Source organism: Sorex araneus, chromosome 2, assembly GCF_027595985.1.
Source record: "Sorex araneus isolate mSorAra2 chromosome 2, mSorAra2.pri, whole genome shotgun sequence".
NCBI lineage: Eukaryota > Metazoa > Chordata > Mammalia > Eulipotyphla > Soricidae > Sorex > Sorex araneus.
This window is the reverse complement of record NC_073303.1, coordinates 227,253,080-227,279,353: the sequence shown is the minus strand read 5'-3', so window position 1 is coordinate 227,279,353 and position 26,274 is coordinate 227,253,080. Positions and strand designations below refer to the sequence as shown.

Here is a 26,274-nt window from a genome sequence, read left to right as displayed (position 1 = left end):
AAAAGAGAGATATGAGGAATATGTAATACAGTGAAATGGCAAGTATAATTCCAACCATATCAGTAATTTCATTAATTATGAATTAATATTCTTTAAAATTTATTTTTATTGCACTTTAAGTAACACTGTGTAATAGTGAAAACATTTATGGTTTTGATGTACAGTATACCGTCAAAATGCCCCAAATTTCATGAATGTCCTTATTTCACTTCTCTCCCCTCTTGGTAATATCAGTTTGTAAACTAAGGCCAAGGATTTATCATTATTCATTATTGTCTATGCTCTTGTTTTGTTTCTCTAAATACTACAAATGAGTAAGATCATCTTCTTATGTCCTTTGCTCTCTAATATATATCCTCCCCGCTCTGACTTATATCCTCCAGATTGACCCAAGTTGCAATGAACTGCAAGACAGCTTCATAGTATTCCGTGTGTATATATGCCACAAGACTGTGTGTGTGAGGGGGGTGAAGGGCAGGTTGAAAGCTTGCCTTGCTACAAGAGTGTGTGTGTGAAGGGGGTGAAGAGCAGGTTGGAAGCTTGCCTTGCTACAAGAATATGTGTGTAAGGGGGGTGAAGGGCACTTAGGATAGAGAAAAGGCCAACTTAACAGTAATAATTGGAAATGATGATTTTGGACAGGAATTGAGTGTTGAAAGCAGGTAAAAGGATATACTTGATAACCTTTCATTATTTGCATTGCAAACCATAAGGCCCAAAAGGAAACAGAGAGAGAGAGAGAGAGAGAGAGAGAGAGAGAGAGAATAAAAGTGCCTGCCATAGTGGCAGACATGTGGGGGATTGAGTGGGGCCCGGCCAGAGAAAGGAAACTGGGACCACTGGTGGTGGGAAAAGTACACTGGTGAAGGGATGGGTGTTGGAACATTACATGACTGAAATCCAATCATGAAAAACTGTAAGGGCTGGAGTGATAGCACAGCAGGTAGGGCGTTTGCCTTGCACGCGGCCGACCCAGGTTCGATTCCCAGCATCCCATATGGTCCCCTGAGCACCGCCAGGGGTAATTCCTGAGTGCAGAGCCAGGAGTGACCCCTGTGCATCGCCGGGTGTGACCCAAAAAGCAAAAAAAAAAAAAAAAAAAGAATCATGAAAAACTGTAAATGTTTCACTCTCTCTCTCTCTCTCTCTCTCTCTCTATATATATATATATACACACACACATATATGAGTTCTTAAACTATTATTAAATTATTCATCTCTCCTCTTAATTTTTGCCAACTTGTATTTTAAGAATATGTTATTAGGTGTGTACATTTTCACTGTGATAGCTTCCTGATGAACTGATTCTTTTATCATTATAAAATGTTTCACATTAAAAATGCCCCTCATGGGGCTGGATGGGTTTTAGAACATATAATATTCAACAGCAGGTTGAATCACTGTGATTCAATTTGTCACTGTCACTGTGATTTGTTTGAGCGGGCACCAGTGACGTCTCTCATTGAGAGACTTATTGTTACTGGTTTGGGCATATCCAGTACGCACGGGTAGCTTGCCAGGCTCTGGCGCACGGGCTCGATACTCTCTATAGCTTGCCCGGCTCTCCGAGAGGGAAGGAGTAATAGAACTCGGGTCGGCCACGTGAAAGGTGAATGCCCAACCGCTGTGCTATCGCTCCAGCCCATGTGATTCAATTAAAAAAAAAAAAGATATAGAGAAATTTAAATCCTGTTGCTGTCACCTGGGAAATATGTTAATAATTTCTTAAAAATTAAATATGAGACTGAGCGTCCCAGCCCTTGGTGCCAGCGCGCTATGCGCGCAGCCCCCGACCCAATCTCCAGCCAGTGTCCAGCAGACAGGGACCCCGCCCCTCGCCGCCAGCCACTGAGCCTGCTCCTCCTGCTTCCTCATCCAGGTGCGCCACTTCCCCTCACTGAGCGTCCCAGCCCATGGTGCCCGCGAGCTGCGCGCTCTCATGGCTCCCGGACCCCATCTCCAGCCAGTGACCAGTGGCCAAAAGGGGCGTGGCCCCTTTGGTAGTGGGCGTGGCCCCACTTCAGTGGGCGTGGTCGCCGGGAGTGGCGGCCGCTTGCGCTGCAGCAGTTATTTTCCCCTGTTCTAGTGTACTTGACAGATGTCGCAATCCCCATTAACCGACTTTGTGGAGATCTCCCCAGTTACCTCAAACACAAAAGCCTAAATTTACCACTAGCCTACTCCATTTGCACTAAAATATCAAAAACTCACGAAAAGAGAGATTAACTAGTTAGTTGGAAGGTCCCACTCCATACAACAGTGACAGCATGAAGAAACAGCTCAAATCCCCACAGCAAGGAGAGGACGAATAAGAGTCCAGAAGCCTCAGCGGGGGGTTCCCACAAATGCGATCTCTCTGATAAAGAATTCAGAGAAGAAATTCTGAGAATGTTCATCGAACTTGAAACGGTGGAGCAGTCATCGAAGAAATTACGGGAAGAAATGAGAGCAGAAATAGGAAAGCTACATTCAGAAATGTCACGAATTAAAGACAGTGTAGACAAAATAAAAAACACAGTGGGAGCCCTCAACAGTAAAATGGCTACAGCTGAAGAGAGAATTAGTGAGCTTGAAGATGAGCAACAGAAAGCCCACATGCTACAACAGACAATTGGAAAAGATCTTAAAATAGCTCTAGGGCGAATCAGAGACCTACGGGATGATGCCAAGAGGAATAACATAAGAATCATTGGAGTGCTTTTGGACCCGGCTGTGGAAGGAGCATGATGGAGGGGCCCGAGGGAGCGCCCTCGGACCCCAAGCAGCCCACTGAACTAATTCCGGCATGGGACCAGAGACCCCACGGCGTGCTGAAGCTGTGGGACCCGGGCATCCCCCAATTCTTTTAACCTGTCTCTCTCTCAACTCCTCCCTCCTGAGCACAGCGCAGGGGCCGCGGTTTTCCTGAGCGCAAAACGGAGACGCCGAGCCTCTCTCTAGGTTTCTCCATCTTATGAGCACCATAAAAGGGTAAAAGTTTATAGTGATGTTATTTCTGGTTGTACTTTCCCTGGACTTTATACAGAAACCCAAAACCGCGCGGCCGCGGCAGCGGCCGCGCGACTTAATGTCATCTTAGTATGAGCAATATGTAATGGTTCCTTTCTAATGGGGCGGACTTTTGTGGGAGATCCTAATAGTAAGTCTGTTGCTGAAATATTGAAGGCAATCAAAGTGGTAGCCATCTCACTAGACTGAACTAAGCTATATCCCCACGCCGGCTGAGAAGAAATTTTCTTCTTTCTCGGGAAGAAACGCGGTGTGTCATCAACTACAGTGTGATGTCCATTAAGCAAACAGACCTGGTGGCGTGGGAATGGGATATAAGGGGAAAAATTATGTACAAGGAACAGCGGGACGCTGGTGGAATCTCGAGCCGGAGCCGACACCAGCGCAAGACCGTCGGTTCCAGAGACTGCTTGCAGATACTCTACAAGTCTATCAACTAAGCCAGAGCCCCACGCCTGCTGATGACGGGAAATAACCATCCTTTTCGGTTTCTTTTTCCCTTGTCAGGCAGCGTGGCGATTACTAAAACAGGCGTGAACTCGGTGGCGCGGGGCAAGGGGGAAAAAGAAAAACTATGTAACAAACAGCGGGACTTAATATCTCTATATTCTTAGCAATGGAGAACTATCAAATGCCTCCTTGGCAATAGGACTGCTTTTCTTTTTTGGGGGAAACCCCAACAACGGTAGTGAGTTGTGTGTTGAAACATGGAATGTAATCGAAATAAGGCGTAAACGAAGTGAAACATATCATGTGCAAGGGTTGGGACTGGGGAGGTGGGAGGGGGCGGCAGGTATACTGGGGGGGTTGGTGATGGAAGATGGGCACTGGTGAAGTGAAGGGTGTTTGAGAACTGTATAACCGACATAATCCTGAGAACTATGTAACCCTCCACATGGTGATTCAATAAAATTAAAAAAAAAAAAAAAACCAGTGCTAATTTAAAAAAAAAAAAAAAAAAAAGAATCATTGGAGTTCCAGAAGGACAGGGAGGCAAGTCTAATGAGAAAGCCACAGTTAAAGAAATCATTGCTGAAAAGTTCCCAGAGCTGAATAATGCAGATGTTCAGATCCTAGGAGCCAGAAGGGTGCCAGCTAGAAGGGACCCTAATAAAAAGACCCCAAGACATATCATAGTCAGAATGATGGATGCCACGGGTAGGGACACAATACTGCAAGCAGCAAGGTCAAAAAAAGAAATCACATACAAAGGAACACCCCTTAGATTCACAGCAGACTTATCAGAGGAAACCCTCCAAGCCAGAAGACAGTGGTGGAATATAGTGAAAAAGCTCAATGAAATGAACGTCTCACCACGAATACTTTATCCGGCTAAGCTCTCATTCAAACTCGAAGGAACCATACACAATTTCATGGATAAACAAAACTAAGGAACTTCATAGACTCAAAACCAAGCTTAAAAGAAGGACTAAAGGACTTTTGTAAGACAAGGTAAAACCCTATAAGAACAACAAACCCTGCAGAAAGATGACACAAGACCCCATGACAATAATCTCTCTCAATGTCAATGGCCTAAATGCACCAATTAAAAGACACAGAGTGGCAAAATGGATTCGGAAACAAAACCCAACATTCTGCTGCCTACAAGAAACACACTTGAACAGTCAGAGCAAACACAGACTGAAAGTCAAAGGATGGAAAACAATCCTGCAAGCAAACAACTCCCTCAAAAAAGCTGGGATTGCCATACTAATATCCAACAACATAGATTTCAGCTGAAAAAGATTAGAAGGGACAGCGAAGGTCACTTTCTATTTATCAAGGGATATGTACAACAGGAAGAAATCACACTCTTAAACGTACACGCACCTAATGGGCGACCGGCTAAATACATGAAACAAGTCCTAACAGACTTTAAGGAGGACATTGCAAGGAGCACAATAGTAGTCAGAGACTTCAACACCGCCTTATCACCTCTGGATAGATCGACAAAAATAAAACTCACCAAGGAAATAATGACACTGAAGGAAGAAGTAGAAGAAAGAGGCCTAATAGACCTATACAGGGCTTTATACCCCCGCCCCCCAAAATAAAGAATACACATTCTTTTCCAGTGCACACGGAACATTTTCCATAATAGACCATGTACTGGGACACAAAACATACCTCAATAGAATCGGAAAAATAGAAATTGTATCACAAATTGTATCAACTACCTTCTCAGACCACAATACTCTGAAGATAGAAGCTAACCACACACAGACGCAGAGAATCAAAGCAAACACCTGGAAAATAAACAGCTCAGTGTTGAACAGTGAGTGGGTCAGGAAGGAAATCAAGGAAGAAATCAAGACATACCTCGAAACAAATGAAAATGAAGACACAAGCTACCAAAACCTATGGGACACAGCTAAAGCTGTGTTAAGGGGAAAATTTATAGCTCTGCAAGCATTCCTTAGGAAGGAAGAAAGGGCCTACACAGACAGCTTGACTTTATAGCTCAATGCTTTAAAAAAGAACCAGAAAAAGGAACCCAAACCAGACCGAAGGAAGGAAATAATAAAAATTAGAGTAGAAATTAACGACATGGAAACCCAGAAAACAATCCGAAAGGTCAATGAAACCAAGAGCTGGTTCTTTGAGAAAATAAACAAGATTGATAAACCACTAGCAAGACTCACAAAGAAATAGAGAGAGAAAACCCTAATAAACTGAATCAGGAATGAAAAGAAGGACATCACAACAGAAACCAATGAAATTCAAAAGATCATAAGAGACTACTTTGAAAGTCTATATGCCATGAAACAAGAGAACCTAAAAGAAATGGATGAATTCCTTGACTCCAAAGACTGAACCAAGAAGACTTGGAATGCCTGAATAGACCCATTAATATCAAGGAAATTGAAACTGTAATCAAAAGTCTCCCCAAAAACAAAAGCCCAGGTCCAGATGGATTCACTGAATTCTTCCAAACATTTAAAGAAGACCTGTTGCCAGTTCTCCTCAAGCTTTTCCAGGAAATTGAAAAAACAGGAACTCTCTCAAATAGTTTCTATGAAGCACATATCTCCCTAATACCAAAAGCAAACATAGACACCACTAAGAAAGAAAATTATAGACCAATATCCCTGATGAACACCGATGCGAAGATCCTCAACAAGATATTGGCAAATAGGATCCAACAACTCATCAAAAAGATCATACACCATGACCAAGTGGGATTCATCCCGAAGATGCAAGGATGGTATAACATTCAGAAATCAATCAACATAATCCAGCATATCAACAAAAGTAAAGATAAAAACCATATGATAATATCAATTGACGCAGAGAAAGCATTTGACAAAATCCAACATCCGTTCATGATGAAAACCCTCACCAAAATGGGTTTTGGAGGAACTTTCCTCAAGATAGTCGAAGCCATCTACTACAGGCCTATGGCAAGCATTATCCTCATTGGGGAAAAACTAAGGGCCTTTCCTCTAAGATCAGGGACAAGACAAGGATGCCCACTCTCACCACTTCTCTTCAATATAGTACTGGAAGTACTTGCGATAGCTATTAGACAAGAAAAAGAGATTAAGGGCATCCAGATAGGAAAGGAAGAAATCAAACTCTCACTATTTGCAGACGACATGATACTATATCTAGAGAAGCCTAAATCCTCTACTAAGAAACTCTTAGAAACAATAGACTTGTACAGTAAAGTTGCAGGCTATAAAATCAATACCCAAAAATCCATGACCTTCCTATATGCAAACAATGAGACAGAGGAAAGGGACATGAAAAAAGCAATTCCATTCACAATTGTGCCCCAGAAAATCAAGTACCTCAGAATCAGCTTAACTAAGGAAGTAAAAGATCTCTACAAAGAAAACTACAAGATGATACTCCATGAAATAAAAGAGGACATGAGGAAATGGAAAAATATCCCCTGCTCATGATTAGGGAGAATCAACATTGTCAAAATGGCAATACTCCCAAAAGCATTATACAGATTCAACGAGATCCCTATAAAGATATCCATGACATTCTTCAAAGAAATGGATCAAGCAATCCTGAAATTCATATGGAACAACAAACCCCCACGGATTGCTAAAACAATTCTTGGAAAAAAGATGATGGGAGGCATCACCCTCCCCAACCTCAAACTTTACTACAAAGTGGTAATAATCAAAACAGCATGATACTGGAACAAAGGCAGAGCCTCAGACCAGTGGAACAGGGTGGAATATCCCTACACACAGCCCTAAGTGTATGACCATCTAATCTTTGATAAGGGAGCAAGAAATGTGAAGTGGAGCAAGGAAAGCCTCTTTAACAAATGGTGCTGGCACAACTGGACAACCACATGCAAAAGAATGGGCTTAGATCTCGACCTGACACCATGCACAAAAGTCAGATCAAAATGAATTAAGGACCTCAACATCAGACCACAAACCATAAGGTACATTGAAGACAAGGTCGGCAAAACCCGCCACAATATTGAAGCTAATGGTTTCTTCAAAGATGACACGGAACTGACCAACCAAGAGGAAACAGAGATAAACAAATGGGACTACATTAAACTAAGAAGCTTCTACACCGCAAAAGATACAGTGACCAGAATACAAAGACAGTATACAGAATGGGAAAGGATATTCACCCAATACCCATCAGATAAGGGATTGATATCAAGGATAAATAAGGCACTGGTTGAACTCTACAAGAAGAAAACATCCAACCCCATCAGAAAGTGGGTCGAAGAAATGAACAGAAACTTTCCCAAGGAAGAAATACGAATGGCCAAAAGACACATGAAAAAGTGCTCTACATCACCAATCATCAGGGAGATGCAGATGAAAATAACCATGAGATACCACCTCACACGACAGAGACTGGCACACATCCAAAAGAACAAAAGCAACCACTGTTTGGAGAGGATGTGGGGAGAAAGGGACCCTCCTACACTGCTGGTGGGAATGCCGAATGGTTCAGCCCTTCTGGAAAACAATATGGATGCTTCTCAAAAAATTAGAAATTGAGCTCCCATTTGACCCAGCAATACCACTACTGGGAATATACCTCGGAGAAGCAAAAAAGTTTAGTCGAAATGACATCTGCACTGATATGTTCATCGCAGCACTGTTTACAATAGCCAGAATCTGGGAAAAAAACGAGTGCCTGAGAACAGATGACTTGTTAAAGAAACTCTGGTACATCTATACAATGGAATACTATGCAGCTGTTAGGAAAAAAAGGAAGTCATGAACTTTGCATATAAGTGGATCAACATGGAAAATATCATGCTAAGTGAAATGAGTCAGAGAGAGAGACAGACATAGAAAGATTGCACTGTGGAATATAAAATAACAGAGTAGGAGACTAATATCCAAGAATAGTAGAAATAAGTACCAGTAGGTTGGCTCCATGCCTTGGAAGCTGGTCTCACATGCTGGGGAAAAAAACAGTTCAGATAGAGAAGGGAAGACCAAGTAAAATGTGGTTGGAGATCCCGTGCGGGAAGGGAGATGCATGCTGAAAGTAGACTAGAGACTGACACAATGGCCACTCAATGCCCCTATTGCAAGCCACAACACCCAATTGGAGATAGAGCGATCAAAAGGGAATACCCTGCCACAGAGGCGGGGTTGGGGGGAGATGGGATTGGGGGGTGGGAGGGATACTGGGTTTTTTGGTGGTGGAGAATGGGCACTGATGGAGGGATATGTTTGCGAACATTGTATGAGGGAAAAACAAGCTCGAAAATGTGTGAATCTGTATCTGTACCCTCATGGTGATTCACTAATTAATGAATAAAATAGGGGGCTGGAGTGATAGCACAGCGGAGAGGGCGTTTGCCTTGCACGCGGCCGACCCGGGTTCGATTCCCAGCATCCCATATGGTCCCCTGAGCACCACCAGAGGTAATTCCTGAGTGCAGAGCCAGGAGTGACCCCTGTGCATCGCCGGGTGTGACCCAAAAAGCCAAAAAAAAAAAGAATAAAATAAATTTAAAAAAATTAAATATGGGGCTGGAGCGATAGCACATCGGGGAAGACCCAAAAAACAAACAAAAAAAATTAAATATGAACCTTCTACTTGTTCTCCACCATTCCAGGTGAGGCTTGCCTCCAGCTGACATCTCTGGGCCTACTCTGAAATGGGAGGAAGAGCCCCTCCCTTCCGACTAGGTGCCAGCAGCCTCCACATCCAACCTGCACCATATCAACAGGCACACCACCGCTCCTGAAGCAACAGACCTACTCAACAACTACATGCTGTTCACAGTTATTCTTCCTGTCATTCGATGAAAAAAGGCAGAGAAGAAAGAGAACAATCTCAGCCCAATCCCTCCGCATCTTCCAGGGGGTAACTACAATGACTCACTCCCATCACAGCAAGAACATTAGAAAATAAATGGGATTACACATAGAAGCCCACCAAGCTTATGAGAGCAAACAGTGTCACCAAAGACATAAATAGCACCAGTAAATCCTCAATGGTTTTAGTCACACCATGTTGTTCAACGAACTTAAAGAAATACAGCACAGGTAGTCATCAAAGCACAAGAATTTATGAGTTGCAATAAAAAAATCTGCTACAATCAGAAATTACAGAAATGAAGAACATGGTATGTGATATTTTAAAAAATTCAACAGAAGCTCTGAATAGCAGAACAATAGAATTTGAGTAAAAGATGAAGGAACTCCAAGATGATAAGGAGGAAACCACTAGAAAATAGTAGAGGTGGAAAATAGTCTGAAAATAAATGAATAGCATGGCACAGAACTATGGAATGAGTTCAAGAGGAACAGTGTAAGAATCATCGGTAGCATATGGTTATCCTTAAGAAAGGCATATCTGCTCTTAACTTGTTAAGGGATCTCATACATTTTCAATAACAAATCAACATCTCATTTATATTGGTTAAAAACACTTAGCAATCAATCATCACAAATTGACTTTTATTGATTTACTTTCTGATAATTTAACTTGCCAATTCTTTAAGTTTTGTTGGAGCAAGTAATAGGAAATAAATTTGTTATATGCATATCAAAGGGGCAGCATGGGGACATTGGGGCAGGGAGGGGAACACTAGTGATGGGACATGAGCACTCTTGGGAATGGTAGAAATATTCTAAGATCAAATGTTGATAATAGGTCTACACAACTCTAAATTTACTCAAAATACAAAGTAATTGAATTGTAAAGGATAAAATTTTATCTTAATATGGATGGAATTTTATGGCAAAATAAAAACTTTTATTTTGCTCAGTCAGGGCTTACTCCTGGCTCTGTGCTCAGGGATCACTCCGGAGACCTTATTTGTTGCAGAGAATAAAACCCAGGTTGGATTCATGCAGGGCAAGAACCCATCCACTGTACTATCACTCAGGCCCCTATGACATGTAAATTGTAACCCAATAAAGCATTTTTTGTTTTGTTTTTGGGTCACATTTCTAGCAGTGCTCAAGGGCTTCTCCTGACAGTGTTCAGGGAACATTCCTCAGGTGGTAGGGAGACCATCTGAGCCCAGGGCTCTTGTATGCACTCCTTCCTTTACCTCTCCAATCCTTATTTTCAGTATCTTAAGGTACTCTTACCTGTTTTTCTCTTTTGTTTTCTTCTCTCATCAATCAAGTATGTACAAATTCTAGACAGTGTATCAACATTATTCTCAATAGACTTAAGTGTGGTGGGTAAAATCTGAAGTTTTGCTATGCAGTGGTAGTACTCATTAATATCAGCTTCAGTCATATCAGGCAAAAAACCACCTGAAAGACAGTAAAAAATATTTGGGGATAGAAAAATAATTAAAATCATGTAGGCTTGTAATACTGACTACTCAGTGCTGCAGTATTAAAAACATAGGTAACTCACACTTATTGCTATTGAGGCATTTCTCTCTGAAGAAGTGAAAGAGAAAGATTAGACTGAACAGTAGGTCTAGGACATGAAATAGGAATAAGTATCCATTTGGCTATCCCTTTCCCTCTTCCTCTTCCTCTTTCCCTCACTCTCTTTCCTGCCCTCCTACTCTCTCTCTCCCTCCCTCTCTCCCTTCTCCCTCTCCACCTCTTTCCTTCACCCTCTACCTCCCTGTCTCTCCCTCCCCCACCTCAATTCACTTCCCAGAGAGTGAATCATCTTCAAAAAGGTCAATATCCCACAAATGATCCCAGTCATCTGCCTCACGGATCGCTTCAACTTCTTGAACATTTGGTTCATTTGAGGGCCACACCTGATGGTGTTGGGGAGCTGGTGTCCTGTCTCAAACCTACTGCTGCCCCCACACATAGTGCAGTCCTGTGGCCTTGGAGCCAGCTCTGCACCTGTTCAACTGTCCTTCCTGGAAAGCCCTGGGCAGGAAGAACCTTGTCCCAAGGCCCCCAGTATTCTGGAATGTGGCCTTATTTGAAAAGAGAGTGGGTGCAGGAGTGCCGAATTCCCATGAGATCTCACTGAGGAAATTCGAGGGTGTCTGAGGGCCCTGATGTAAACAGGGGGAGGGGCAGGAAACGGAGACCCAGAATCAAATGTCGAAGGCAGAAGGGGGGAGGAAAGTGGGGAGCAGCACCAAGAGACCAGCATTCTGCAGCCCCAGGCTACAAAATAGCTAGATGCCAGGAGAAGACTCCCTTTCCAGGAAAAAAAAATTTTAATAATAAACAAAAGCTATCTACTTTTTTCAGTTCCCTGACTCCAGGCAACTGTGTAGCTAAAACGTGAATATGCTTTAATATTGCTTTATAATGCTATCAAATAAGTAAATTATAACCACATGTATATGGTTATTATAACTTATAATTAAGCCTTATAACTAAGCAAAATAACTTATTTATTTTAGATTGATTTTATTTATTCTGTTATTCAATCCATGGCTCCTCTCTCATGTACTATCCTAGATATTGATAATAAAGCTTTGACTGAAACAAATTACCTAACTATATATTTCTTATTGCTTATTGCTTATATTACTTGTATTCTATTGGAAAGACAAAATAAAATTTAAATGTTAAATTATACAGTATGTCAAATGATAAGAAATGCTATAGACAAAAGTAAAGACTAATGGACAGTGCCAAAGGCTAGAGGAGGAGATAGCTGGAGGATGTCTCATTTTAAAGTGAGTTATAAGGGGCATGTGGCTATCTTGTGTGAAATGTTCCAGGCAAGGACAGGGTAGGCATAAAGGTAAAGATTGGTAGGTGCATGCTAATGTGTTTAAAAATAATCAAGTGGGGGCCGGAGTGATAGCACAGAGGGTAGGGCGTTTGCCTTGCACGCGGCCGACCCGGGTTCGATCCCTGGCATCCCATATGGTACCCCAGCACGGCCAGGAGTAATTCCTGAGTGCAAAGCCAGGAGTAACCCCCGAGCATCGCTGGGTGTGACCCAAAAAGCAAAAAAATAAAAAATAAAAAATAAAAAAAATAAAAATAATCAAGATGGCAGCACCAGAGCGATAGTACAGTTGATAGGACATTTGCCTTGCATGCGACTTATCTAGGTTCAATCCCCAGCATCCCATATGGTACCTAAAGCACCACCAGGTAAAAATTCCCATCAGGTGTGACTCCAAAAGACAAAAAAATTATTAAGAGGAGCTGAAGTGATAGTGCAGCAGGTTTGGGTATTTCGCATACCGTTCCATCCCTGGCACCTCATATGGTCCCCCAGCCTGCCAGGAGTAATTCCTGAGTTCAGAGCCAGGAGTAATAACCCCTGAGCATCACCAGATATGGCCCCCAAACCAAAATAAACTATATATTATATATACATACATATATATATAATAAAGAGGATATCATGCTGAGTAAAGTCAACCAGAAAGAAAGGAATAAGTATAAATGAGTGCTCATATACGGTACTTATGAGATACACAAGGTAATGAAAAAGGTTGAAATAATGGGAGAACTGATCCACACAATTGAATTGGTGAGATTAGGAGGGAGGAGTGTTAGGGTTATTAGGAGAGGAAGGAGACACACTGGTGATGGGTGTGATGTTACAGTTATGTGCACGAGAAACCATTATTAATAATATCATAAGCCACAGAAACTCTAAAAATTGGCGTGGGGAGACCAAGCAAGCCAGAATAGGGGCCAGAGTGATAATACTGCAGGTCGGGCGCTTGTGTTGCACATAGCCGACCAGGGTTCAATTCTTGTCACTTCATATGGTCTCCGGACCCCCAATTAGGATTGATCCATGAATGCAAAGCCAGGAGTAGCCCGTGAGCACAGCTAAGTATGGACCAAAGACAAAAACAATACAAAATGAAATGCCAAAATAGCATAAAGTGAGAAAACCTGTTATTTTTATTATCTAATTTTAAAATTTTTACTAGAGGACAATTGTTTTCTTAAATCTTTTCTTCTTTAGACTTCAACATTTACTTAGAGATCCTGTTCTCTAGTTTATCTTTGTGGTTCTCCTATGAACTACTTTTGGAAACTTACTCCATTCTTCCAACCAGGCCAGGATGTAAGCAAGAGTCTTTTCTGAATTTTCAACACTCTTAGCATGACTGTTTATTTTCTCCAGGAAAAGATTTCTTCGTTTCTTATGTTCTGTAATAGAGATTTTCTTTCCAGAGTACGTAGGATCCTCATAATTATAGCGATTTATTATCCGTTGCACATTTTCAGTTATGCAATTTAATTGCATCATAACTTCCTGTAAAGGTAATCAGGGGAATATACTGATAAATTTTGTTTGGCAGTAAGTTTTGGTTATCTTCTCAAAATGTCAGTGACAGTTACTATGAATATACCCAAAGTTACACTACTTCTCTATTTACTGTGGGTCTCACATTTTCCCATTTTTCTACTTTCATCATTATAGTATTTCTATGACATAATTAAAAGAACATTGAGCTTAAAATTTAACAGGTCTTTTGTCAAAATTACTTTTAATAAATCGTTTAAGAATTCTATGCTATGTCTATCCCATCTGTAAAATAGTAATGATACTAAATTCACAGCTAGTGGGAGTTGTGTAAACAGAAGAAAGTGTCTTTTAAATCATGGGAGCTATCAATGTATTTATAAATAAATCCATCTATAAATAAGGGTACTAGACCTGAGCGATAGTACAGTGGTAGGGCATGTGCCTTGCACACAGCCAACCATAGGTATCTGTAATTGAATCTCCAGGACATGAGGTCCCCTGAGCCTACTAGGAGTGATCCCTGAGCACAGAGCCAGTATTAAGTTCTGAGTACTGCTGGGTGTGGCCCCAAGACAAAAATTAATAAATAAAGAATAACAAATTTATTTGTTTCCTCTATTGTTACCTAGACCCTACTCCAGGAAAAGTTTTCAAAATATTCCTCAATGTGACTTTGGGGGGCTGGATCGATAGCACAGCGGTTGGTCGTTCTCCTTTCACGAGGCCGACCAGTGTTCGATTCCTCTGCCCCTCTTGGAGAGCTACCAAGAGTATTGAGCCCGTGCGGCAGAGCCTGGCAAGCTACCCATGCATATTGGATATGCCAAAAACAGTAACAATAAGTCTCTCAATGAGAGACGTTACTGGTGCCTGCTTGAACAAATCGATGAGCAATGGGATGACAGTGACAGTGATGACTTTGGGATGTGTGTTGTGGACAGGGGATGGCAGGGGCAGTGGAGGGCTAGGGGGCAGGAAGGTTGGGCTACAACTAGCAGTGTTTAGAGTTTACTCCTGGCTTTGCATTCCTGACAGTGCTCCAGGAGCCAAACTGAAGTCAGCCACATGCAAGACAAGCACCTTTTGCCTGTACTATTTCTCCAGCCCCTAATAAATATGATTTTCTTCCCCTCACTCATGAGTTTATCTGAATACGTGTCCCATTCACCACTCTGTCCCCTTCTTTCTCATTAAGGTCTAATTCCTCACTGTAGCATTCAGAAATTCATGGAAATATTTTTGGTTGAAAATAGAAGAAAGGTTCTAGAAATCCCAGCAGTAACACCAACAAACCACCTCCAGCACCATGTAAGCTCATCTACCGGTCTTGCTCCAGAGACTCATAAATAAATCTCAAAAGAGATCAACCAGCTGCCAAAATTCCTTCGCGTGGCTGAGACATCTGGGGCACCTGGCATGGGTGAGCCAGCCATGGCTGCCCAAAGCCCCAGCAGCTACTCCTTCCCACACTGCAAAATTGCCACCATGCCTCTGGCTGGACTTCATTGTCTCAGGATCAAGCCTCACCCAGAAATTAACCTACTGGAAATTCAGGTATGAGGGTCTTTGGAACTGAAATCTCCAGGCTTTCTCAGAGTCAGAATGGGCTACCTCTCCCCACCTCCCTATACTTCTGGAAGTCCTGGCAGTCACGTCCACAACCCTAAGCTTCTTCCCAGTTAAAAAATTAAAAAAAATTTTTTTTATTGAATATCTGGGAGATAGACCATTACAAAACTGTTCACCAATACCCATCCATCCATGGGTTTACATTTCCCACCATCAATGTCCCCCATTTCCCTCCCACTATCCCTCACCCCCCATCCCCAGCCTCCCTCTTTGGCAGGCACTCTCTCTCTCCCCCCCCCTCTCTCTCTCTCCCTCTTTCTCCCCTCCCTCCTTCCCTCCTTCTCCCTCTCCCTGTCCCTCTTCCTCTCCCTCTCTCTTACCCTCTCCCTACCCCCTTCCTTCCTCCCCCTTTTCCTTTAGGGTTTGAAAGACAGGTACTAAGAGGTAATGATGTTTGTTCAGGGCATTGAGTATTTTTATCAGGATAGTAAAGCTGGAGTAGCTTTTTAATTGGGTGGAAGCTTTGGGGTGTGGCTGTGACTGCTGAGGCTTCTGGAAGTACAGGGAGGTTGGGGGAGGTAGCCCATTCTGACCCTGTGAAAACCTGGAGATTTCAGTCACAAAACCTGCATATACCTAAATTTTCAGCATATTATATCTCAGTGAGGTCTGTCCTGAGATGGTGGAGTCCGGCCAGGGACATGGTGGTAATTTTAGATTGTGGAAGTAAGTGGCTGCTGGGGGCTCTGCTTGGGCAGGCACCAGGCTGACCCATCCCCCTCTGATTTACCCCAGTATGTTCAGCCTTGCATGGGTCTGATATTCACTGTGGCTTCATTTATTTATGGGTCTCTGAAGCAAGATCAGTAGAAGAGCTTACACAGTGGTGCTGAAGTTGGTTCACAGGGGTGACTTCTGGTGCTTCCAGAAGAATAGAGAAATGAGAGGAGGTAGCCCATCCCAACTCCAGGAAAGCCTGGAGGTATCAATCATAAAATCCACATACCTATCTCAGCACATCAAGGACCTTGATCCACTGACACAGCAGTGAATTCTGGAAGACAGCAGCTCACCGGAAATCTCTCTGGATCCTGTACCAAGCCAATTCTACTGGGAGCAGGGTTTGCCCTCTCCACCCACTCCAGATGAAATCCTGATGGTCATGAGCTTCCAGAAGCAAAACCCAGGTTCTCAGATTTAAGGATTAAGACTCCAGGCCACATGATAGCAGTAGAGATGGGCCGTCCCTTCCTGCCTCCCATCCTGCTTGGGGTCCTGGCTGTCACACCCATGATCTGCCTCTGGGCACCATCTCAGCACATCAACAACCTTGATCCAGATAATCTCAAAACGAATTAGCTCTCTACAGGGATGTGTTTGGACCCCAACCATTTACAATTTTAGAATCCAGAAGCGCATGGCTGCTTTTGTGGCCATGCGACTTCTCAAAATATTCATAATAAACAATAAAAAATAAATTATCGGGGCTGGAGCAATAGCACAGAAGGTAGGGCATTTGCCTTGCACGTGGCCAACCCGGGTTCAAATCCCAGCATCCCATATGGTCCCCCAAGCACCGCCAGGAGTAATTCCTGAATGCAGACCCAAGAGTAACCTCTGTGCATCACCGGGTGTGACTCCCCCCCCCCAAAAAAATATTATCTAGCATCTGCCCCTGGCACACAGGCTTGAATGGTGGTGGGAAAAATTCAAAACAATGGTGGTGGGAAGGTGTAATGGTGGTGGGATTGGTGTTGAAATATTGATTGTAATCAATTAATGTGAACAACCTTATGAAAATAATTTTTTTAAAAAACTTAAAAAAAATCCTCATACCCAAATTTTCAACAGGTTAATATCTCGGTGAAGTCTGTCCTGAGACGGTGGAGTCTGGCTGGAGACATGGAGGCAATTTTGGACAATGGGAACAAGCGGCTGCCAGGAGCTCTGCTTGGGTGGGCACCAGGCTAATCTGCCCCCTTCGGTTTACTCTGATCTGCTTAGCCTTGCACAGGGCCAAGATTAACTGCAGCTTTTTATCTCTTCTGAGATTTATTTATGGCTCTCTGAAGCAAGGCTAATAAATGAACTTGTATTGCTGATCCGAAGGTGGTTTGTGAGTGTGGCTACTACATACCTAACTTTTAGCCTTTTAATTTCTTGGGAAACTTGGTCCCAAGTTGCTGGGGTCTGGCCCGAGGCACAGAGGCAATTTTATGTTATCAGGAAGCCTGAAAGCACCATCAGGCTGCTGATGCACTTGCTCCTCAGGTACAGGTTGACCTGCTAATGGCACTACATGTGCGCACCCCCACCCCCAATTAAAAATTTAACTCAATTGTACCACCTAGTTTCGGCCCTGGGCAGAGAGTCTCTTGCCTGCACACCTGGCTGTCTTCCCCGGGACCCCTCGAAGGGGATGGGCTCCAGCTTCCTTCCCCACCCCGAGCAGAGCTCCCGGCGGTTGAAGACCACCGGAACCTAGCTACAGCCATGCTCAAGACCCCTCTCCACACATTCGGACAGGCCTCACGCATGAAGGTACCGGCAGAGGAACCCAGGTGTGTGTAACTTCATCAATGGCTAACATCCAGAGACTTAAAAGCGAGCTCCCAGAAGCGATATCTTTTAGCCTACTTCTTCCTCTAGGAGAAACTGGCAAGCTTCTGAGAGTTTCCTGCCCACATGGGACATTCTTGCAAGCTTCCTATGGTGTATTCATATGCTAAATCCAGTAATAAGCTGGATCTCATTCCCCTGACCCTGAAAGAGCCTCCAGTGCAACATCGTTGGGAGGGCCGAGTCCAGAGAGACTTCTAAATTCTCAGGGAAAGGACAAATGGAGAGGTTACTGAGCCCACTTGAGAAATCGATGATTAACAGGGATTTTGTGATTCGTGATTCGTACCACCCAGTTAAAAATTCTGGACTTCCTGGAGTGCACAGTTGCCTTCATGGCCATACAATATCTCCAAACTTTATGACACTGATAATCCAATAGTAGCACACCAGATTAAATGGGATGTAACACGTAACAATAAATACTGATTAACCAAACAATAACACAGAAATGCTTAACCTGTAGCATTTTAGTAATCCCTCAGACGAGGACTTAATGTCTTCATGGTGAGATACAACAATTTACACTGATTTTCTTCTAAGAAAATATTTTTTATCCTTCTGTTAGCAATTCATTGATAAGCAATACAAAATAAATTATTGTGGGCCTGCTATATGGCAAGGCTTGAGTAGTGGTTGAGAAAATTTGAGACAATGGTGGAGGGAAGGTAATAATGGTGGTTGGATTGGTGTTGGAATATTGAATTCCTATAACAAATCATCATGAACAAAAAAATACTAGAAGGAACGATTCGTTGATATTTAGTAGATGCTGATGGATACTAGCCCATCTTACTGTGTAATGGACAATCCACACAACAAAGAATTTATCTAATCCTCCATGTATTTGGCACATGTGGGTCAGTGCAGGGAATTGTACTGGCAGCCTCACATTTGCAAGACACGTGGTAAATTTCCGGAGCCATTCCTGAGCCCTCACATTAATTTTTTTTTTTTTTTTTTTTTTTTGCTTTTTGGGTCACACCCGGCAACGCTCAGGGCTGACTCCTGGCTCTGCACTCAGGAATCACTCCTGGCGGTGCTCGGGAGACCATATGGGGTGCTGGGAATCAAACCCGGGTCGGCCGTGTGCAAGGCAAATGCCCTACCCGCTGTACTATCGCTCCAGCCCCAAATTTTTTTCTTGATTTTGGGACCATACCTGGTGGTGTTCAGGGGTTTCTCCTGACTCTGCACTCAGGGACCACTCATGATGATGCTAGAGGAACCTAACGGGATACCAGCTGCATGGCAAGGCAAGTACCTTACCTGCTGTACTATCTCTCCAGCCCCTTACATGAACATTTTTTAAGCTTGTTTTTTGACATTTCATATATATTTTAATTTAGAGAATTACAATGATGCTACAAATATTTTACAGTATAGCAGATCTGGTGGATGAAGAATTACTGCCCCATCCTTTCTAGTTTATCAGCTAATCTTTTGATTTGGCTTAGGACAAGCCAAACTTTATACTTACTCTTTAAGAGGACAAAGATCTTGGGCCAGAGAAATAGTAGAATGGGTAAGGCAGTTACCTTGTATGCAGCCAATGTGGGTTTGATCCCTAGAACCCCTAATAGTCCCCAAAACACCACCAAGAGTTTACTTAAGTTACGGAAGTTAACTCTTAAGTTACAGAAGTAACTCCATCCCTAAAAGTTGAGCCAGAGTAAGCCCCAAGCACAGCTGAATTTGACTCAAAACCAAAACAAAGGTAAAAAGAGAACGATTTGTGGGCCTGAGAGTTAACTCAATAGTCTGAGTGCGTGTTTTGCATGTGGGAGGCCTGGGCTTCATTCCTGACATTACATGGCATTACCTGAGTAGGAGTGACCTCTGAGCACAAAGCCAGGAGTAGCTCCTGAGCACAGTTGGGTGTAGCCCCCCTAAAAAATTAATATTTGGGTGTGTTAGTGGATGCCATCAGAGAGTTTGATGCCATTTTCACCCCATTTTTCTAGTAGAGCTTATCAGGAAGCCATAAGGCAGAACCTCTGATGATGAATTTGTGAATGAATGTATGGAAGGTATTTGTGAAATGTATGAAGAACATACGATAAAAACTAATCCCTTTAGAGAGAGAACAAAAGGGAATGTCCTGCAACAGTGGTGGGGTAGGGGGCGGGTAATGGGGTGGTGGTGGTGGTGGGAGGGATTCAGGAACCATTGGTGGTGGAGAATGAGCACTGGTGGAGGGATGGGTACTCGATCATTGTATGACTGAAACGCAAGCACGAAAGTTTGTAAGTCTATAACAGTACCCCCACGGTGATTCACTAATAAAATTTAAAAAAAACTAATCCCTTTATCACTTGATATCAATTATTCAATTTTATGACTAATCTGGTGGACCTCAGTTGCCTTATTTGCCAAACTGATACCCAGAACTACCAGTTTTATAACAAAATTTAAATGGGAGAGAGCTCTCAGTGCTTCTTTGTCAGTAGCCCAACAGGCCTGGGAATAGTTAAGCTGGAAGCATTAGGAGGATAGAGATAAAATTGGAATGCAGGTGAGTATAGCTTGTAATTGTTGACATTCTGTATTTTAGCAATCTTATTTTCATTTGAATATACTCTTTCTTAACTGTAATTGAATATATTGGATGAAATGTGAGGTTCTTGCTCAATCTGAAACCCTCACCCTTCAATTCATATTTTAAGTTGCTTAAGCATTTTTATTATGGTCTACATAAAGTTTATTATAAAAATAAAACTGTTATTTTTTTCTATTTGGGCCACAAATGTCCAATGCAATATGCACTAAGGTAAGGAAAGAAAATAAAAGAATATTGCTTGAAGAGAGATAAATAAAATGGCTTCTGTTTTTAGACAATATAAGATTATGTAAAAGTTTCCAAAGAAAAGTTAACAATGTCTTTAACATGTTCACAGGATATAAGACCAGCATGCAGAAATCAAAACTATTTTTTCACCCCACTTTATTTAAACACTGGTTTACAAGTTGTTCCTGATGCATTTTTTATAGTTATTCAATATTACAATACCATTCTCACCACCACTGTGACCTTCCCTCCATCATTCTCCCATTTTTCCTATCCACCCCTCAAACCTGCCCCCATAGCAGGCCCAAAACAATTTATTTTATATTGCTTGTTACCACTAAATGGTTAATTGAATTATCAAAAAATGCTTCAGTAAAAGAAAATTTGTGAAAATTGTTGCATTCCACCATGGGGACATTAAGTCATTGTCTTAGTGCTTACTAAGAGCTTTCTGTGTTGACGTTTTTGATAATCAGCTAAGTTGGCTTCTGTATTACAGTCCATCCAATCTGGAGTGCTCCTTCTAGGATGTCAGTATTGTAGAGTTTGGAGATGAATATCCAGAACATTTAACTAAGCAGTGAGCTTACATAGCAAAGATGGAATGTGGGTGTGGCTCCTGGGACTTCCAGAAGTACAGGGAGGTAGGGGGAAGTCACTTCTACTCTGAGAAGGTGCAGAGTTTACAGAAACGAACAAACAAAAACCACCAATATACCTGAAACTTTTGGCAGTTTGGCATCTCTGTGGAGCTCAGTTTTGAAGCAGTAGTATGGTCATAAGCATGGCAGCAGTTGTTGGGGTGTGAGTGCAGCTGGGTTTTGACTGGGCAGAAACTTGACCTGCCCTGCCCTCCCAAGATTGCCCTGGAAGTCCCAGCCTGGGACCGGAGTATCTAAAAAAATTTGAGGCTAGTTGATTTCTTTCTAGATTTAATTATGAGTCTCTGGAGGAGCAAAGCGGTAAATGAACTTACATGGTGATGGCAGTGGGATGTGGATATGCCTGCCAGGATTCTGGAAGTATGAGGAGATGGGGGTGCCCACCTCGACTCCAAGAAAGCCCATAGTTGAAAACAATTTTTATGCCCTATCAATAAGCAATTAAAAACTAATGAGACTACTATTATTTGTAATTACACTAAAATATAAAATATTTAGTATGATTCTTACAAAATATGTGCAGTGTCTATACGTTGAAAATTACAAAACAGGAGCCAGAGAGATAGTACAGTAAATAAAGTGGCCTCAAAACAAAACAACAACAAAAAAGAGACATACAGTGAAAACTAGAAATCACTGCTAAAAGAAAGGGGAAGTAAAAGAAGACAAAACTTGGAAAGACATTTCCCATTCATAGACTGAAAGAATAGTGTCAAAATGATCATCCTGCCCAAAGTGTTTTAATATAATGCCCATTAAAATTCCAATGAATTTTTTCAAAGACATGGGACAAACTACTAAAATTTTTATGAAACCATAAAACACCCTGAGTAGCCAAAGCAATCCTAAGGGAAGAAAGAGAAGTTGGGCAGTATTGCATTTCCCAACTTTGAGCTATTCTACAGAGATATAATAATCAAAACTGTTTGGTATTGGAATAAAGATAGGCCCACAGATCAATGGAACAGAATTAAGATCCCCAAATTAAACCCCCAGATTTATAGACAGCTAATCAATAACAAAGTATATATATAAGTGTATATATATACCTCAGTAAGTGTTACTGGCAAAGCTAGCCATATAAAAACTGAAATTAGAACCATACCTCACACCATTAACAAAAGTAAACTCGAATAGATTAAGAAACCTTGAAACAAATGAGAATGAAGACACAAGCTACCAAAACCTATGGGACGCAGCTAAAGCCGTGTTAAGGGGAAAATTTATAGCTCTCCAAGCATTCCTCAGGAAGGAAGAAAGGACCCACATAGATAGCTTGACTTCACGACTCAAGACCTTAGAAAAGGACCAGAAAAAGGAATCCAAACCAGACCGAAGGAAAGAAATAATAAAAATTAGAGCAGAAATTAATGACATCGAAACCAAAAAAACAATCCGAAAGATCAATGAAACAAACAGTTGGTTCTTTGAGAAAATAAATAAGATTGATAAACCGCTAGCAAGACTCACAAAGAAAGAAAGAGAGAAAACTCTAATAAATCGAATCAGAAATGAAAAGGGGGACATCATAACAGAAACCAGTGAGATTCAAAAGATCATTAGAGACTACTTTGAAGGTCTTTACGCCACAAAAAAGGAGAACCTAAAAGAAATGGATGGCTTCCTTGATTCCTACAATCTCCCAACACTGAAGAAAGAAGACCTGGAATACCCGAATAGACCCATCAATGTTAAGGAAATTGAAACTGTAATCGAAAACCTCCCCAAAAACAAAAGCCCAGGCCCAGATGGTTTCACTGGCGAATTCTTCCAAACATTTAAAGAAAACCTATTGCCTGTTTTCCTCAAACTTTTCCAGGAAATTGAAAAAACAGGAACTCTCCCAAACAGTTTCTATGAAGCACATATCTCCCTAATACCAAAAGCAAACAAAGACACCACTAAGAAAGAAAATTACAGACCAATTTCCCTGATGAACACCGATGCGAAAATCCTCAACAAAATACTAGCAAATAGGATCCAACAACTCATCAAAAAGATCATACATCACGACCAAGTGGGATTCATCCCAGGGATGCAAGGATGGTTTAACATTCGGAAATCAATCAACATAATCCAGCATATCAACAAAAGTAAAGATAAAAACCATATGATCATATCAATAGATGCAGAGAAAGCATTTGACAAGATCCAACATCCTTTCATGATGAAAACCCTTGCCAAAATGGGGTTTGGAGGAACTTTCCTCAAGATAGTCGAAGCCATCTATCACAAGCCTACAGCAAGCATTATCCTCAACGGGGAAAAACTAAGGGCCTTTCCTCTGAGATCAGGCACAAGACAAGGATGCCCACTCTCACCACTCCTCTTCAATATAGTACTGGAAGTGCTTGCGATAGCTATTAGACAAGAAAAAGAGATTAAGGGCATCCAGATAGGAAAGGAAGAAATCAAACTCTCACTATTTGCAGACGACATGATACTATATCTAGAGAAGCCTAAAGCCTCTACTAAGAAACTCTTAGAAACAATAGACTTATACAGTAAAGTTGCAGGCTACAAAATCAATACCCAAAAATCCATGGCCTTCATATATGCAAACAATGAGGCAGAGGAAAGGGACATGAAAAAAGCAATCCCATTCACAATCGTGCCCCAGAAAATCAAGTACCTCGGAATCAGCTTAACCAAGGAAGTAAAAGACCTTTACAAAGAAAACTACAAAACGCTACTCCATGAAATCAAAGAGGACATGAGGAAATGGAAACATATACCCTGCTCGTGGATAAGGAGAATCAATGTTGTCAAAATGGCAATACTCCCTAAAGCATTATACAGATTCAATGCGATCCCTATAAGTATACCCATGACATTCTTCAAAGAAATGGATCAAGCAATCCTGAAATTCATATGGAATAACAAACATCCAAGGATAGCTAAAACAATTCTTGGGAAAAAGATGATGGGAGGCATCACCCTCCCCAACCTCAAACTTTACTACAAAGCAGTAACAATTAAAACAGCATGGTACTGGAACAAAGGTAGAGCTGTAGACCAATGGAACAGGGTGGAATATCCCTACACACAACCCCAAATGTATGATCATCTAATCTTTGATAAGGGAGCAAGAGATGTGAAGTGGAGCAAGGAAAGCCTCTTTAACAAATGGTGCTGGTACAACTGGACAACCACATGCAAAAATATGGGTTTAGACCTTGACCTGACACCATGCACAAAAGTCAGATCAAAATGGATTAAAGACCTCAACATTAGACCACAAACCATAAGGTACATTGAAGACAAGGTCGGCAAAACCCTCCATGATATTGAAGATAAAGGTATCTTCAAAGGTGACACGGAACTAAGCAATCTAGTAAAAACAGAGATCAACAAATGGGACTACATTAAACTAAAAAGCTTCTGCACCGCAAAAGATACAGTGACCAGAATACAAAGACTATCCACAGAATGGGAAAGGATATTTACACAATACCCATCAGATAAGGGGTTGATATCAATGGTATATAAAGCACTGGTTGAACTCTACAAGAAGAAAACATCCAACCCCATCAAAAAATGGGGCGAAGAAATGAACAGAAACTTTACCAAGGAAGAAATACGAATGGCCAAAAGGCACATGAAAGAGTGCTCTACATCACTAATCATCAGAGAGATGCAGATCAAAACAACTTTGAGATACCACCTCACACCACAGAGACTAGCACACATCCAAAAGAACAAAAGCAACCGCTGTTGGAGAGGATGTGGGGAGAAAGGGACCCTTCTTCACTGCTGGTGGGAATGCCGACTGGTTCAGCCCTTCTGGAAAACAATTTGGACGACTCTCAAAAAATTAGATATTGAATTCCCATTTGACCCAGCAATACCACTGCTGGGAATATATCCCAGAGAGGCAAAAAAGTACAATCGAAACAACATCTGCACATGTATGTTCATCGCAGCACTGTTTACAATAGCCAGAATCTGGAAAAAACCCGAATGCCCCAGAACGGATGACTGGTTGAGGAAACTTTGGTACATCTATACAATGGAATACTATGCAGCTGTTAGAAAAAAGGAGGTCAAGAATTTTGTAGTCAAGTGGATGGGCATGAAAAGTTTCATGCTGAGTGAAATGAGTCAGAAAGAGAGAGACAGACATAGAAAGATTGCACTCATCTATGGTATATAGAATAACAGAGTGGGAGACTAACACCCAAGAACTGTAGAAATAAGTACCAGGAGGTTGACTCCATGGCTTCGAGGCTGGCCTCACGTTCCGGGGAAAGGTCAACTCAGAGAAGCGATCACCAACTACATTGTAGTCGAAGGCCATGTGGGGGAAGGGAGTTGCGGGCTGAATGAGGGCTAGAGACTGAGCACAGCGGCCACTCAACACCTTTATTGCAAACCACAACAGCTAATTAGAGAGAGAGAACAGAAGGGAATGCCCTGCCACAGTGGCAGGGTGGGGTGGGGGGGAGATGGGATTGGGGAGGGTGGGAGGGACGATGGGTTTACGGGTGGTGGAGAATGGGCACTGGTGAAGGGATGGGTTCCCGAACTTTGTATGAGGGAAGTATAAGCACAAAAGTGTATAAATCTGTAACTGTACCCTCACGGTGATTCTCTAATTAAAAATAAATAAATTTAAAAAAATAAAAATTAAAAAAAAAAGAAACCTTGATATTATACCAGAATCCATAAAATACACTGAAGAATACAATAGTAGAACTCTCCAGGAAATTGACTGCAGAGGTATCTTCAATGAGATAACCACAGAGATAACAAAAATAAACAACTGGAACTACATCAAATTCAAAAACTTCTGCACAGCAAAAGAAACCCATACTATATTGGAGTTGGAGTGATAGTACAGTGGGGAGGACATTGATTGGCCTTGCATGCAGCAAACCCGTGTCCAAATCCTGGCACCCCAGATGGTCTCCCAACTCAGTCAGAAGTTAATTCCTGAGTTCACAGCCATAAGTATTCCATGAGCACTGCTGACCGTGGCCTCAAAACACACACACACACACACACACACAC

The 26,274-nt window shown here is 41.9% G+C and overlaps 1 protein-coding gene across 1 annotated transcript in view; it reads right to left on the bottom strand.

The window, feature by feature from the left end:
* The window catches only part of FAM186A (family with sequence similarity 186 member A), a 59,194-nt gene extending 38,088 nt beyond the window's left edge, over positions 1–21,106 (bottom strand). The window contains exons 1-3 of the mRNA XM_055124588.1: positions 21,044–21,106; positions 13,416–13,632; positions 10,557–10,727 (exon numbers count right to left, since the gene is read on the bottom strand). Of these exons, the coding sequence (XP_054980563.1) occupies positions 10,557–10,727; positions 13,416–13,632; positions 21,044–21,106 (451 nt within the window). The remainder of the gene's footprint in view (positions 1–10,556; positions 10,728–13,415; positions 13,633–21,043) is intronic.
* Between the last annotated feature and the right edge of the window lie 5,168 nt (positions 21,107–26,274).